This window comes from Sceloporus occidentalis, unplaced genomic scaffold (assembly GCF_023333645.1).
Source record: "Sceloporus occidentalis isolate IW3139 unplaced genomic scaffold, rSceOcc1.0.p SCAF_72, whole genome shotgun sequence".
In the NCBI taxonomy this organism is placed as follows: domain Eukaryota; kingdom Metazoa; phylum Chordata; class Lepidosauria; order Squamata; family Phrynosomatidae; genus Sceloporus; species Sceloporus occidentalis.
In genome coordinates this window covers 4,449,717-4,465,040 of record NW_028317052.1, presented here as the reverse complement: position 1 = coordinate 4,465,040, position 15,324 = coordinate 4,449,717, and the positions used below count along the sequence as shown (strand labels likewise).

The 15,324-nt window shown below is 40.9% G+C and overlaps 1 protein-coding gene across 1 annotated transcript in view; it reads left to right on the top strand.

Moving 5' to 3' along the window:
- Window positions 1-15,324, top strand: part of DPH1 (diphthamide biosynthesis 1) — a 79,944-nt gene that overhangs the window by 34,277 nt on the left and 30,343 nt on the right. The window contains exon 4 of the mRNA XM_089494441.1: window positions 10,999-11,120. Coding sequence (XP_089350567.1) covers window positions 10,999-11,120 — 122 coding nt within the window. The remainder of the gene's footprint in view (window positions 1-10,998; window positions 11,121-15,324) is intronic.

The following is a 15,324-nucleotide window of genomic DNA, read 5'->3' as shown; positions in this document are numbered from 1 at the left end:
GAAAGCAGCGGCTTAATATTGAACATTAATCACTGTTGGCTGAGAGATGCTGGCCCTGAGTAAGGCCCAGCCCTGCACCTCGCCGGTGTCACGGAGAAGCTTCCTAATGCTTCATTTAAAAGCCCTCTTCTCTAATTCATCAAAGGCCAGCAGACTTGCTGTGGAGACAGCAGGCAAATTACTTCTGCTTCAGTTCCGCTAACCTTGGCCACACCAAAAAAAAATAAAAAAATCCCCAGCACTTATATGAACGTGCATTAACTCTGAAGGTTACCGCTCTGATAAGAGGTGTGTGTAGCTCTGTACACGTGTAGACATTTGCTGCTGTTATGCACATTGTCGCACTATAATGGTATTTGTTAATACATTGTTTATATAAAAAGATCTGGTATAAAATGTTAGGACATGAAATGCTTCAGTCCCTTTTTCTTCTCTCGTTTCCAGTCAGGGTTGCCACCAGAAATCCTGAAGCCCTGGGTCCTCCTGAGCTGTCCCAACCCATTCTTCTCCCACCTCCCCTGCCTCATCCTTGAAATGTGGCCACCAGGCCCGAAACCTCGCAATGAGGTAGCAATCCCACCGAACGGAGCGCCAAAGCCAGCAAGGGCACAGTCCTCGGGTGAAGGCCACGGAGACCCAGTTCCTTATAGCATACTACTGGAATATCATCTTTAGGTGGGCTTACAGACATTTTCTTTGATTCTTGAAGCAATTTTTGTTTAAATGTGGATGACTATGTAGGGTTTGAGAACATCTACATGAATATTGCACTGTATTGTATTGACAAATAAGAACCATTTGGGCCATGTAGCGATTTTTTTTTTCCTGATGTAGAGACTCCATCCATCCTTGGTCTCATCTTAGATGAAGGATAGCCATATGTATATGCCATACATGTTTACATTCCCTTACTGCTTCCGCTAGGAGGGTGACCCTTGTCTCCCACCACCTTCCCAACTTTCCCTAGAATACTAAATTAGCGATCATTCAGAAAGTCGAAATTAGGGTTGTGCCAGAGGGGCGAATCAATATTTTTGCTGTATCTTTACAATTGCATGTAGTTTTGGGGCCAAGTTCACAGACTGTAGCATGGCTGGCTCAGGAAAACCGTAGCCACGTCTTCGTCTTGTTGAAATCCTCAGATTTATTGTAATGAATTTCTAAATCCAGCACAAAGCAGCCTTTTCCTACCAGTCGGTTTCCCACTTGCACATAGGCATGCCTCAGAGACCTCCTATAAATCACCCATCGTTTATCAGAAGAGTTTTATTTCGCTCAAGTAAAATCTTTAATGTGAATAAAATGTCCCTTTGTTTAGTTTTCCACTTCTGTTCTATAAATACGGGTGTTGGTGTATAAATTGTTGCTCGCAGTAATTTCCTTCTAATTAAAAAGAAAAACCGTTCTGCTGTGTACATATATCCAATGTAACACGCTATTAATATTTATACGCTTTGTGTTTATCACCTTCTCCCTCGTTTCCAGTCGGCTGTAAAATGCCACAACCTGTTTCAGTGAAGAAAACCCGGGAACATGGAGAACGCTTAACCCTAAAGCCTACCCCTCTATACCTTATCTACATAATACAGATTATGAGGAAGAAGGGGATAGAACTCCAAGGTCTCCGGAAGGGGGTTTTGATCACCACCATTACTTGGTACCGTTAATAGGACCCAGTTCTTTGTGCTCTATGTAAATTGGGAGAAGAGTGGTGATGCAGGTCCTACGCCATAGTCCCCAGATTTAAGTGGGCCTGCTAATGACATTAATATATTACCGGCCACGTTTCAGAGTATTAAAAAGGCATGTTTGGATAAGAGCCCTTAATGCGCATGATAGCAGCGATGCCCCTGGAAATGATGCGGTGCCTTCCTTGCAAATGCCGCCGTAACACCGGCAAGCCGAACATTGCAGGGGGGGGTCTAACGAGACCCTCCTGTGGGAACTCATGCGCAACAACACTAACTGGTTGGTGATGAGTATCCCATTTGATGGACACATTAGCTGGGGAACCCGTTTACACTATTCTCCGGCCACAGTTCACAAAGCACAAGTGTGCGACAGAATTCAGTTTGTAACATCATTAAACACTCTTGTAAACGTCAGTCCGCGAGGTTTGCAGAACACTTTCATTTAAATCCGAGAAGGGATGCCACTGTGCAGAAGAATGGGGAATACACGCATCCACACGCTAACAATTCCACTTCCAAGGAGACTCGAGGATAATAGCATGTGGTCCGGCAGTCACCTTGTATTTAATGCATGGATACAGCACGCATTTTATTTCTATACGTTATACTGTGTAAGTAATAAAAGCCTAAATATCTTCCATGGTTGCTGCTGCTTCTCGGTATTTTCTGCTAGAATCGTAAAGGTGAAGTATACATGACAGTTTATAAAGAAAAAAAATATTTCTGTATTTGACTTCCCAAGCAGTTAAAAATAGGAGTGAGGAAAAAGTCATTAGAGATGAAAAATATCAATAAAGGTTCATTATCACACCCCTCAAAAAGTATATATTAGATGGCAAAAAGCAAAAATTTCAGCCCAGTAGTTTTCAGTTTATATACTGGTACGGCCGAATTCACAATATGGATTTTACATATAAGTGGAATGTATATAATTATATATCTTTATAGGGGTCCAGATAAAAAAAGATAATCAGTAACGGGCACACCAGACAAATGCTTGTCTTAGACTGTATAATGAAGATCACCATAAAGCTCTTAAAATATTAAACCCTCATAGGGAAGCACTAGGCATTGTATGTACTTTTGTATATCTGTATCTCCTTTAAGTCGCCATTTTTAAACCCCCTTTGCAAAGGCATGAAGGTATTGGTGCAGGAGATGCATCTGGTTGAATGCGCTATCGCTGGCTTGCGTAATAGTTCGGGGGGTCTTATAACACCCTGTGTGCACGGAAAGCACTTAATTTCAATGGGAGCACTTTCCTGCCACTGATTGGCTCCTTTGGGCAGCCAAAACCAGCACAAAAACAGGTCAAAAGGGGAGATGCACTTTGGCTCTGGAGCTGCAGCTTCTCCTGAAGGTAAATTTATTTTTTTTTCCTTTCAGATATACTTAGAGTACTTTTATTATGCATTTTCCTTGGTGGAGCAGCATGATGCATTATGGTGTCCTCTTAATGGTCCATCACAAAGATTGTTTTGCAGAGAGTCACTAATGGTGGTGACCAAATGATTTTAATAATGGTCCTTATAAAACATATTGCTTGTCGGGGTAAAGATACTGTGAATGAAATCAGTTGTTTAAGAATGAATTCAGCTGTGATACAAAAATCAGATTAAGATATGGCGTAGGCTTTACACTGTTTAGACCTGAGAATCTGCCTGTTCGCTTGTGGTTATAGTCCATTCTGTGCGGGTTACTAGCCCATCTGTTTCAGTTGCACAGAACACGCGATCACATTCACCATTGGTATGTTTTTAATACCCACAGATCTTCGTTAGTCAGACGCTCACAACTCTGGGTGACTGACTTATTCTGTTAACCGCTAAAACTAACTGGGCAGGATAGGGGGCAGCCATGATCATAATTGTGGCGCTATATACCATTATTTATTTTGACTATTTGTTTTATATCTGGTTCTACTTGGGGGAGGTCTGTTGATCTTTTCGGACCAACATAGAAAAAAATGTAGTTGCATAGCTTGAGGGACCTCGGCGTTCTCGTTTCAGATGGTATATTTACATGCAAGTTGTACCAACGCACCAGTGACCATGCTCTCGAGAGATTGTAATTTCCTTTGGCTTATAATATCGAATTTGTCAGAGTTTATCCATTCCTCGTTTCGCAGTACTATTGTGAGTGTTGTATGGCTAAGGGTCCTCAAAATGATGTTGTGCCTGGCTCTGCCGTCTACTGTACTTTCTTTCCCATGACCTGTACAGATGCCCGCTCCCTCCCGCTTTCTTCTGCACACACCACAGGTCTCTGGAAACCTTTTAGCAAAATTGTTGCCTTAAAACTTGCAATAAAACTTAATGGTCTGTCCTTAGTGTGAAATGAGGAAAGGGGGAACAGCGATTCCTTCTGTGAACCAACCGAGCAGGGGCAGCCAGCAGATGTTCTACACATTGAAGAGGAGGTGGAGATGTCAGAATATTAGCCGACGGCCCTAGGAGCTTAACTGTGTTCCTGCCGGCGCATGCACTAGTTTCACCCGTAGACAGCTGCCTGTCGGTTTGTCTGTTAGAGTCAGTCTTGATTATACACACTTTTTCATTTTGAATGTCTTATTTTCACGGCTGCGTGATTCCTGATGACTGCCGATAACTCTGGCACGCATCAAAATCTTAGATTTCCAAAGTTCCTGCTCGTCGCGTACCACTAATCTGATAATACTTTTGTGTCCATCTTTGCCATTTGGGTAGATTTCATCAGAACAACGATTTAGCAAAATAAATAATGTGTAGCATGCGCAATGTAACAATAGTCGAGCGATAATCCGGAGGCATATTCATGCAGGTGGCTGTTCCGATGGTATACACCAAAGGTAATTTTGGTGTATGTTTGGTATATATGTTGTAGAATTACATAGCGTGCTGAATTGTAAAATGCGGGCTTTGGGAAAGGGGCAGATCTGCTTTAAAAGGAGAGCGATTGGGTGGATTTTTTTATTCCATCATTTATTTAAATCGGAATTTCCTTAATACACAAACAGTGTTTTTGCTTTGGGGGGAAAATAACCTAATTCTCATATTCCATGAATGAATGAGTTCATTGTGCCGTGTGTTTTGCACTCATAAAATGTACGTGTAAATACTCCTTTGGATTGCAGCCCCTTCCAGGACCCTCGCTACGTGTACCGAAACGCCAATTTGTTGCCAAGCCCCATTAATTGTCAGTTACATTATACAGAGCCGTAGTCGAGCTTGATCATTCTGGGTCCAAATGCTAAGGCTACAAAGGGCTCTGTGAATTTACAAATATGTACATGTCAAATGATCTAACTGTGCCGCGGGCAAACACTCGTGTTTTATTCTGAATTATTTGCATTTATCCATGGAGTTGCATCTGAGGACACCTGTTATCAGCATCTCTAAAATTAATTTAAATTATTAAGGACTTAGATATTCTGAGATCAGTCTGTTGGGGTAATATGCATTCAGCACATATTCCACTTTTTTATTCTTTGTTGTTGTTTATGTTCAATTTGTATATGACTGTGTGTTTTTTTAACTCCTCTACCTGTATGGTTTCTTCTTTAATATGTCCACATAGTCATAGCCTAGGGTGTTAATGCTATTAGCTGTCATCATGCTTAACCATCACCATCAAACACAATATTATTACCGATCCATCTTGAGCCATGCAGCAATTAAAAAAAAGAAAGAAAGAAAGCGAAATAAACCTGGGTGTTGGCGGAGCAGTATGGAATCCACTATTTCCCAGTACCTTTTATACTATACTTCCTGCTGGTATAAGGGTTAAGTATTAAATGAAATGGACTGGTTGTCATTATTCAACAAACCCATTAATGATCACCCTCTCTCGCCCCCAGTCCTCCAATTTGCTGCTGGAACACGGTTTGTCATCTCTGATCGCTATCGCCTATATAGTGCCAAATGGGCTTTATGACTACTCTGGCCGTCGCCCTCGCCTCCCGCTTAAATGGTGGGGACTGGGAAGGCATAATGGCTAAACATAGCTTCTAATGCTCCAGGCATAGATCTGAGATTATTCTGGCCTGATTATAGGGCTGTAGGTTGTTCTTTTGAAGCACTCTTGGCCTTATCTGTGAAATATCAGCGAACTGCTTTATGACTCTAGCAGGATAACTGGACGTTAGAATGTCTGACGTTAATTCCCCTGTTGCAAATGATTGGAATGCTTTCCGTAATAAAAGTATCTTTGCTTCTTCTGCCAGTCGAACAGATAGTTTTGAGGGCAATGCTTTTAGTAAAAAACTAAATAAAAAATAGCGGTATTAATGACTGGCCAGGTAGGTTGCATTTATTTGTGTGATCAAATGTGTTCGTTTCTTTTGCACTGTGTTCATGAACCAAACAGAAAGGCTACCCGGGTGAAGCAGGGTCAATGTATTGGTTCTCCAGCAGGTTGATCTTGGGGACCATGGTTCCCCCATGGCACTGGTTACCAACCCACACCTGAAGTTACACCAACAGTCCAGGTGTTACAAATCCCTCTTATTTCCTTAAGGTCTTGGTTGGGAACCACGTTTCAGAGCGATAAACAGAATTCCCCATTAGATACAGTAAATCCTTTTTATTTATGTACTGGGTATTTGTGAATTTGCATATTACTCAGGCTGCAACAAACGATTATTTTCATAATCTATTAGTTGGCCGATTATTTTTTTCGATTAATCGGATAAAAAAATGAATGTACATTTTTCATTTATTTAAAATTATTTAATAAACAAACAGGATGTTAAAAACAAACACCAGAATAAAAAAACTTTGATAAAATGCATTTCTTGTTTTTATTTCCCAACCTGCCCCCCCCCCCCCAGTTATGCACATTTGAGCCCAGGCTTGCAACACTGCCTCCCAGATATGCCACTCCACTCTACCCCCAGATATGCCTTATATGCCTTATACTCCCTGATACACCACTCCGTCCTCCCCTGATATGCCACACTGCCTCCTAGACATGCCACACTGCCCTACACACATATGCCTTATACTCTCAGATATGCCACACCACCCTCCCAACATATGCCTTCTACCCCCTGATATGCCACTCTGTCCCCTGATATGCCACATTGCCTCCTAGACATATGCCTTATATACCCTATATGCCTTATACTCTCAGATATGCCACACCCCTCCAGATATGCCACTCTGCCGTCCCCACATATGCCTTATACCCCCGATATGCCACTGTGCCCCCTGATATGTCACTCCGTCCTCCACAGATATGCTATAGTGCCCTCATAGATTCACAGACTCGTTCACATCACACTGACACAATAGTTTTATAAATAAATACAGAATTAATCTTCACTGCCCCCAGGATTTAGATTCCCCTTGGTTTGCCCCCCTTTACCTCTAACTGCACCTTCAGTTAACTTTTTTAAATTTAACCCTCAGTCCTCATCATTAAATTAACCCTGAAGACCCTATTAACCACAGCTGCTCCTAATTTTTTTATTTTTTTTTTTATTTTATTTTATACAAAAATAGAAAATATATCAGTGTGTTTTTGACTTTTGTGGGGTATCTTTTTGCTATTAATCCGTTGGTATAAATTAACCAATGAAAATGTATTCTTTTATAGAATGCTACATTTTTTTACCAATCCATTTTACCATCTAGAAGAATTTTTATCCATTTTTCCCAGGCTTCATAACTTTTTTGATTCCATCTCTCGTGAGTCGTAATCAGTTTCTCTATATAACATTGGTGTAATATTTGGGATTTAATTTTTACCCACATTATTGGCTCTGAAATTCTCCAGTTTTTAGCTATCTTTATCTTAACTGCCGTTAAGATATGTAATAAAAATTGTATGTTATAAATTGAGGATTTAGGTAAATTTATGGCAATAAGGCTCTTTCTGGTGTTAATCTCCATTGTGGTCCAAATAATTCTATAAATTTATTGGAGATATTCAGCCATATTCTATTTATCAGAGCACAACTCCACCCGATATGGTAGATATCCCCTAAATTAACCCTAAACACCCCTAACTTTCAGCAGCCCAAATATTCATTTTATACTCAGATGAGTGTCTTAGCCATGTGGATGCTATAGGAAATGGGCAGGGCCAATTGTCAGTGTGACTGCAGGGAGGGACTGGGAGGAAGGGGCGGGGCCAGTCAGATTGACTGCGGGGAGGGACGGTAATTAGTAACTGCCGCTGTGAGTCACACTGAATGAACAGATTATAAAACTAGGGGTATTTTTCAGAGCATTTGCTCTGGAAAAGACCCTCATTGGCAACAACTTTCATTATCGATTTTATCGATTAGTTGTTGCAGCCCTACATATTACAACTCGCGGTGAGATTGCAGTCATTCAGCGACATATACAGTAATGCATGCACCTTACTAACTAAGCTGTTAATGTAACGGAGGCACCTGCAGCCTGAACGTCTGCATCGCCAAGCCCCTCACCCCCGGCCATATACCAGCAGGCCACGCTCACTCAGTCCCTGCGTGTTGAGCAGGAGAGCTGGTGATTTCCCCTTCCTCAGGAAACACAAACAGAAAAAAGTGTGTGTGTGTGTATCTTACGCTGTGTGTGTATATGTATATGTGTGTGTATATATATATATATATATATATATATATATATATATGTGTGTGTTAGGGTGTGTGTGTAAGTATGTGCGTAAGTATGTATGTTAGTGTGTATTAGTATGTGTGTATAAGTATGCGTTTGTGTATACTGCATATAATCGTTTGTTCTTTTAAACAGAACCACACACAAAACTAGGTAATGTATTTTGTCAGTTGAGGAAAATGTTTTGACCTGAGGATCACAGGACCCTAACCCTACGTTTATCATAGAAGCAATGGTTCGGTATTCGCTACAACCTTATAGAACATGTAATGGACCCTGGACCTTGGATGCCTTTTATTAAAATTATTGCAATGCAATTTTACATTGACTTTCAGGGGTTAAATTGTACTAATTTTGTATTTTCACTTCTGTCTCTAGTATTTAGTTTAAGGACAAATGTGAGACCAAACAGTGATGAGCTATTAGCAAGTAAAACTGTCTCTAGTAGCAGATTTATTTTATTTATTTAGAACTGACATCAATCACATAAGGACTATTATCTGCTATAATGTAACATACTTTTCTGGAATTATATAAGCATTGAACTTGGACCTTACATGGCGGATGTAGCCTCTGGGATCCACGTTGTCCACTCCATACATCAAGGTAAATCGGTTTTAAAAGAAAAGGGCAAAGCCCAGTACCCTTTCCACCCCAGGCCCTATCCTCCTAATTAAAGAGTATATTGCAGGCTGCATACCATAACGCTCTTTCCTTACCACTGGTCTTGGTTCTCTATATGACCCTACAGTGTATCTTCATTTGAATTGAGATATAATAATAAGCTTTAAATATCCGGATAATGAGAAGCGGGATTCCCCATTAGGTACAATCTCTTTGCTGCCCTCGGCAAACTTCACTGTCTCGGCCCCACTCATAATGTCTTCTCTTGTGTTGCTGTATTTATTTGAGGGTATGGAGAAAATTGAGACCAAAAATGATGTGCTATTAGCAAGTAAGGCTGTGTTATCAGTGGCATTGCTTGGATGTATTAGATTGAAGATGATAAACGTCAGTGTGTATCAGCAAGAAGGCAGTGTTTGTGTCTGATCCGGCATGTGTTTCTGTTCTTATCTGCTCCACATTAAAGCACTTGCTGTTTTCCTGAAGGATCGTACTCAAGTTTCCAATAAACACACCCGCCAATATGAAATAAAAAGATCACGGGTACCCGCTCAGTCATAACTCTGATACAAATCGGCTTCTACGGTGCGCAATGATTTGAGTATCTGGCAAATGCTCACAATAGCTGCATTTGATTGGAAAATAATGAGCACTAAATACATCCCTTAATATCTGGATAATTATGTGATTTAATCTTTACTTGTTAAAAATGGATGTGTAAAACCAGAGACGAGGACACGTAACCACGTTTTTAACGTGTTGTATTTAATAGGAAAAGTGGCCTGTGATTGGCCCCACGTGCGAGGCATTGGTATAGCTGACATATAGAAAATGCAATGGGTGTTAATTGGACACATTGTGGGAACGGCTGAATGAACTGCAAGTCAAGTCCTTACATAGGGGAGAAAGTGAGCGAGGCAGGGGAATAAAAGACTAAAAGGTTTGTATCAACGTGTTTTCAACAGGGACTGCATGATGGGTTTTATCAGTTTGGGGGGGAAAGGGTGCCAAGAGCCTATATGACTGGCATTACTTCATAATCCGGGACTCAAGATATACTGAGGCAACGTTGACTTGTGAGCAGGACTCCGTATGTAGAAGGTGTTCCTTATAGGCTGGAATATGTTATGGGGTGTATCTCTCTCCACCTAATGTATCGGTTTGTCTTAGTCTGTCAATTCTTGTCTTGTCATATCCCTTGAATTTATGTATTGTATTAAGCGCTGCGTAAACTGTTGGCGCTATATAAATAAAGGATAATAAATAAATAAATAATATTAGAATAATACTGTTCATGAGATTCTCATTGGTTTGTGAAAAATATGTGTGATGGTGGAGTCTTCTGGTTTTGTGTTAAATATATATATAATTTGATCTGGTCTGAATAACTCTATAGTGAAACCCTCCTAACACAGCCTCTGATTGAATCTCTTGCCTCAATGCGTACACAGTTTGGAGATCGTGTTCCTATGTCCTGCTATTCATCTGTGTTGAGTATTTGAGATGTAACCGGCTTTAGTTAAGATAATGATGAAACGTGGTGGTTGTGTGCATTGCTCAGCTTGGGGGGATCATCTCTTATTGATGCTATTTCTTTACGGCCAGTTAATCCCGATCTGATAAAAGATGTTTGGAATTAGGATTGTTGGTATTTTGCAAGGATGTAAAAGTGATATGCAGTGAAAAGTTTGTCTGGGAAGAAGAAAAAGAAACACTGTCTACAAACTGGTTGGGGTTTTTATATGGATGGCTATGTAGAGCATAGGGCTCGACAAATCCCATGAGGCAAACAGTCCAAAAAACTTCTACTGATGCCTATGGTTTGTGCTCTTTCTGACCCCTGAAGTCTGTCTCTTCTCACCACATTCTTGTATTTCTTCCAGCTCTGTATTCCCTTCTATTACATTGTGTAATTTAGCTGTCTAAGGAGTTAACATTTTCTAAATTTCATTCTTTTATTTTGAAGTTGCTCTGGGACTTATTTTTTTGCCAAATAACTTTACTTGCACTCATGCCCTTATAATATACATCATTTATTACACTTCCTTATGTCAGCGCTGTATATTCCCTGCTGGTCTCATGTTCCCATTTCTTGTCCGTAGATTCACATCGGCAAAGACCGTGGTGATGGGAGATGTGACATACGGAGCGTGTTGTGTGGATGATTATACAGCCCGGGCGCTGGGAGCTGACTTTCTGGTACATTATGGGCACAGCTGCCTCAGTAAGTATCACTTTCTCTTTTGTTGTCAACGAGGTACAGACTTTAAAAACTCAATCAGGCCAACATTGCCACTGAAGTTATGGATGCTGTACCTTGTTTAACCCATTTTGTTTATGAGGGGCTAGACTTTGTGTTGCTATGCTGCTTTCTTTCCCAAGCTTGCAGCTTCAACTCAGTCTTTACTATGACCCTACAAAGTTTATCTTGCAAGATGAGTTGTTCTGTCACCGGGGTATCTTTAAAGGATTCTTACTGGTTTAACTTTGCATTTTATACAGGGCCAACCAACTTCTTGCTGGAGACACTCACTTAGGGTTAGACTTTCATTAAGCATAGTGAAGTCAAGGAGGTGTAGATTTACCCGCTGATGCCCATTTTAGAGAATGGATAAATGAGGATCACTTGGAAATTACGGGGCGTTCTCTAGACCAATGACCCTGAGTCTCTAACAGTGGGGATGATAGGCGACTCCTTATGGGCTAAGGCTTAGAAGCCACTTTATCAATCCCCAGTCGTGTCAGTCAAATAAGTCAATGTAAGCGCTCTTTGCAGTAAATCCTTAAATTGCACCAGCTGGGAGTAATGTATCTGAATGCTCCCCTTCTTTTTTGTGGATTGTGTTGGCTCGGAGGCTGTACTAGATTAGGGATAAGCCATTCTGTATTTTCCTTAGCTGAATACTGTGCTGTTAATTTAGTAATAAATCAGGCAGGACAACAGAACTAACTTTCTTTACAGGCGGCATCCTTTGTTAGGGTTAAGAGACTGACACCTTTGAAATGCGATGATCTAATTTTATAAACCTGCGTATCATGCTCTGAAACTCATTACTGAAGCAGGGGATTTATGCGCGGTTCAGAAGACCTGTGACATACTTTGAACAGGATTAGACTGTGACACATTTAAAGCCTTACATGGTGCCCCTCCTCAGCTTAAACTACTTCAGATTCATCAACTGATCAGGTTCCTTCACAGGCTTCCAGCAGCTTTCAGATGAAGCTGATGCTGGCCTTCTCTTTGACTACATATCTTGCTTCAATTTAAAAAGCCCCCCAAAAATCCCTCAAAGGTTTTGGTATCTTGTCCTCTTGTAGTGTTTTCTCAGCTTCTTCTATAATGTACAACTCAGTCTTCTTCTTTGTTGGACACCACACCCTACCTATAATTCAGGAAGCCCAATGGGTTAATTTCTTGCTACACTAAAACTACTTATATGCACAAGAATGTTCCACAAGTTACTTTGTTACCTTTTTATTATGTTTGTAAAATACACCGAAAACTGATTGATTAGAAATGTATCTTAAGTTTAATCTTAAATTTCTTTAATATTACTCTCAAGGATATGTTGTCCTGTTTTTAGAATCCTATTTAGTTACCCTGCAGGGTACAGATCCCTGTTGAAGTGGCATATTTTAGCTTGACAGTGCCCTAGGCCTTCCACCACTTACCCCTATGGCTGCAATCTGAGTTCTGGGAAATGACATCATGTCCTGTGCTCTGCGTTTTCAGGATGCACAGTAATGAGTAGGTTTCATGGGGTGGTTGTGCCAACTAGGTGCGTGGTCTTCCAGCGATGTGTATGGGTCAGTTACAAGGAAGATCTCTTTCCGTGGAGCAGTGGTGTGCTGGGAAGACTAATTGCCATACCTGGCAATACTTATACCTGCCATACCTAGAGCCTCCCTTGCGGGATGCGGCCAGGACTTCCTGCTGAAAATGGGCATGTTTGGTAATGTTTGTGTTAGTGTGAGTGGGTATGTTTAGTAATTTTTGTGTATGTTAGTGTGAGTGGGTATGTGTTTGTGTATGTTAGTGTGAGTCTGTATCTGTCTGGGTGTGTGAGTTTTTTTATCTATGTGTGGGAGAGAATCAGGCTGTGGGCAGTGTAGGGGTGAGGAAAAAAGGGCAAGTTGTAAAGCAGGTGAAAGAATATGAAAGACAGGACAGATTAAAGGAGAAGAAATATAATTTAAACATTGCTCAACTGGTGCCTTCAGAATACCCCATGAGTTGGTTACTTAAGGGGATATCCAAGCCAATACTTCTCTATAACCTCGTAAAGACGGTTTTGTGAACATTAATTTATATCCCAGCACCTTTAATAAACAGAGTTACTCTGTTTTATAACAGCAAAGGGTCCAGGTGTTTTAGTTACCGTGGAAACCCCTAGTGGCGATTTTGGTTCTGTTCTCCTTATTTGTGTGTGATAAGAACATCTGAATTATTTAAGGAAAGAAGAAGAGGAATTGAAAACACAGGGAATACACCGTTGTGAGAACGGTAATCATAACTTGAGAACAGTTTAGAAATAGACACAGACTAGAACGAAGAGGGTAGGTTGTGTCTCTGCCCTTTGTGTACAGCGCTACGGAATCTAATAATTATGGCTGGAGCCTGAATTTGACCCATTCAGTACTTGAGCGTAGAACCATAAAATGTGTAGGAATCTTAGGAGCCTTTTGGGTAGAGTACTGCTTTCCTCCAAAAATAAAAAAAAATTTAAAAAACAAGAATTTTAAATTATAATTTAAATTCTAAGTTTTAATAATTGTAAATAAACACCTTAGGAAATGGTCCTCCTAAAAGTTCTGTTAAAGGTCCTGTTAAAGTGTTGAATGGTATGAGATGTGTTATTATTATTATTATTATTTATTGTTTTATATAGCACCATCAAATTCTGTAGCACTGTACAATGGGTGGACAGGACATAACAAGTAGTATGTAACATAACAGTGTTGCAGGTTTCTGCAGCAGTGACCGTGTTACTGTTTCCACTTCATGCTTGACTTCACCTCGTTACAGCAAATGTCTCCGGCAGTCATTGTTGGCCCTTGTGGTTTTCCAGGTATGAAGAGTGCTCTCCTACCTAGCACACAAAGGGTCCAAGCCCCTCTCCCTGAGCTGCATACTGCCCTCTTGTGCTCCCTGATAGTACTACACCCACTATTTTTCCCTGTCCTAAACCCAGGAAAATCTTTGGGTCAATAACTTTGATTCCGCAGGCTGATCGATATGTCAGTTGTAGGAATGCAGCTTCTCTTCACTGACTATTCCTCTTCATTACTCGCCCCCATGGGTGACATCCATCACCAGCGGACAGCTGGTGTCACGCAGGAATAAACTTGGCTTTAATCCATCTGCTGCCTTCTCTTCGTCCATTAAGTGACATGCCTTGTCTGTTCTTTTTTGTTCCGTCTCTCCAGCTTGGCCTCTGTCTCTGTTTGTCCAGGAATAGGGTGCAGGGACATAATGATATTGTGATTGACCGGTCCTTGTATGGCAATAAAGAAAACCTATTTAAACCACAAAATCTGTATGTCCATAGAGCCCTCTTCCTAGGATTTTTAGGGTGACTGCACGTGAAGGATTGCTTCAAAGCTCTGTTGGCCCATGGCAAGACATTCTAATAGCACCCACTTCCACCCCAACCATTCATTCTCCCATCAAATCAATTTTTATCACCTCCCGGAGTAATTTTCCCTATGTCCAGGCCCTTCCTCATATAGTACACTGCAAACAGTATAGAGATATGCATGATGTAGCTCTATGTTCACATTTTACATAAAAATAAAACTTAATAGATATTTTTGAGATGGCTTGACTTTGGGGTGTGTTACCAGTGTGGCATCAGTTTCTTTAACATGTTTACATTCATACATAATTCAGCAGGAACATTCCAGTCGTTTCCCATGTGACTGCTCCATATGTAGAACTCTCCTCTGAGAATTACGAGGAATTGAGGGGAAAAACAAAACCAAGATTTTCTGGACATCCCAACATGATCTCTATCGAAAATGGCTTAAAGAAGTTCGTTCAACGCAATGATTTACCTAAATCCTGGTCTTTGCAGTTCTCAAGGACGGGAGTTTAACCCCGCTGGTTTACACACTGGCTGCCGCATGTCTTAATCAGAGAAAAGGCTTTTCTTGGCTGTTGATCGAGTGCGACGACAAACCCTTCTAAGGACTCCCACAGGTCAGGTGTAGCTCTGCGGGGGACGATGGCTCTGCGGAGTTGCTATGGAGTGGCCCATGTCGGCTGTCAGCCTCATGAGTGCTTTGTTAAAACAAAATGAAAATGGAAGAACGGTGCGTCCAGGAGCGCGATCGTCTGTACGGCTGCCGCCAAGCAGTATTGTACCAGCAGACTGTAGTAAGATGCAGCTAATAAACTAAACTATTCTGATGCACGGCTTCCAAAAACC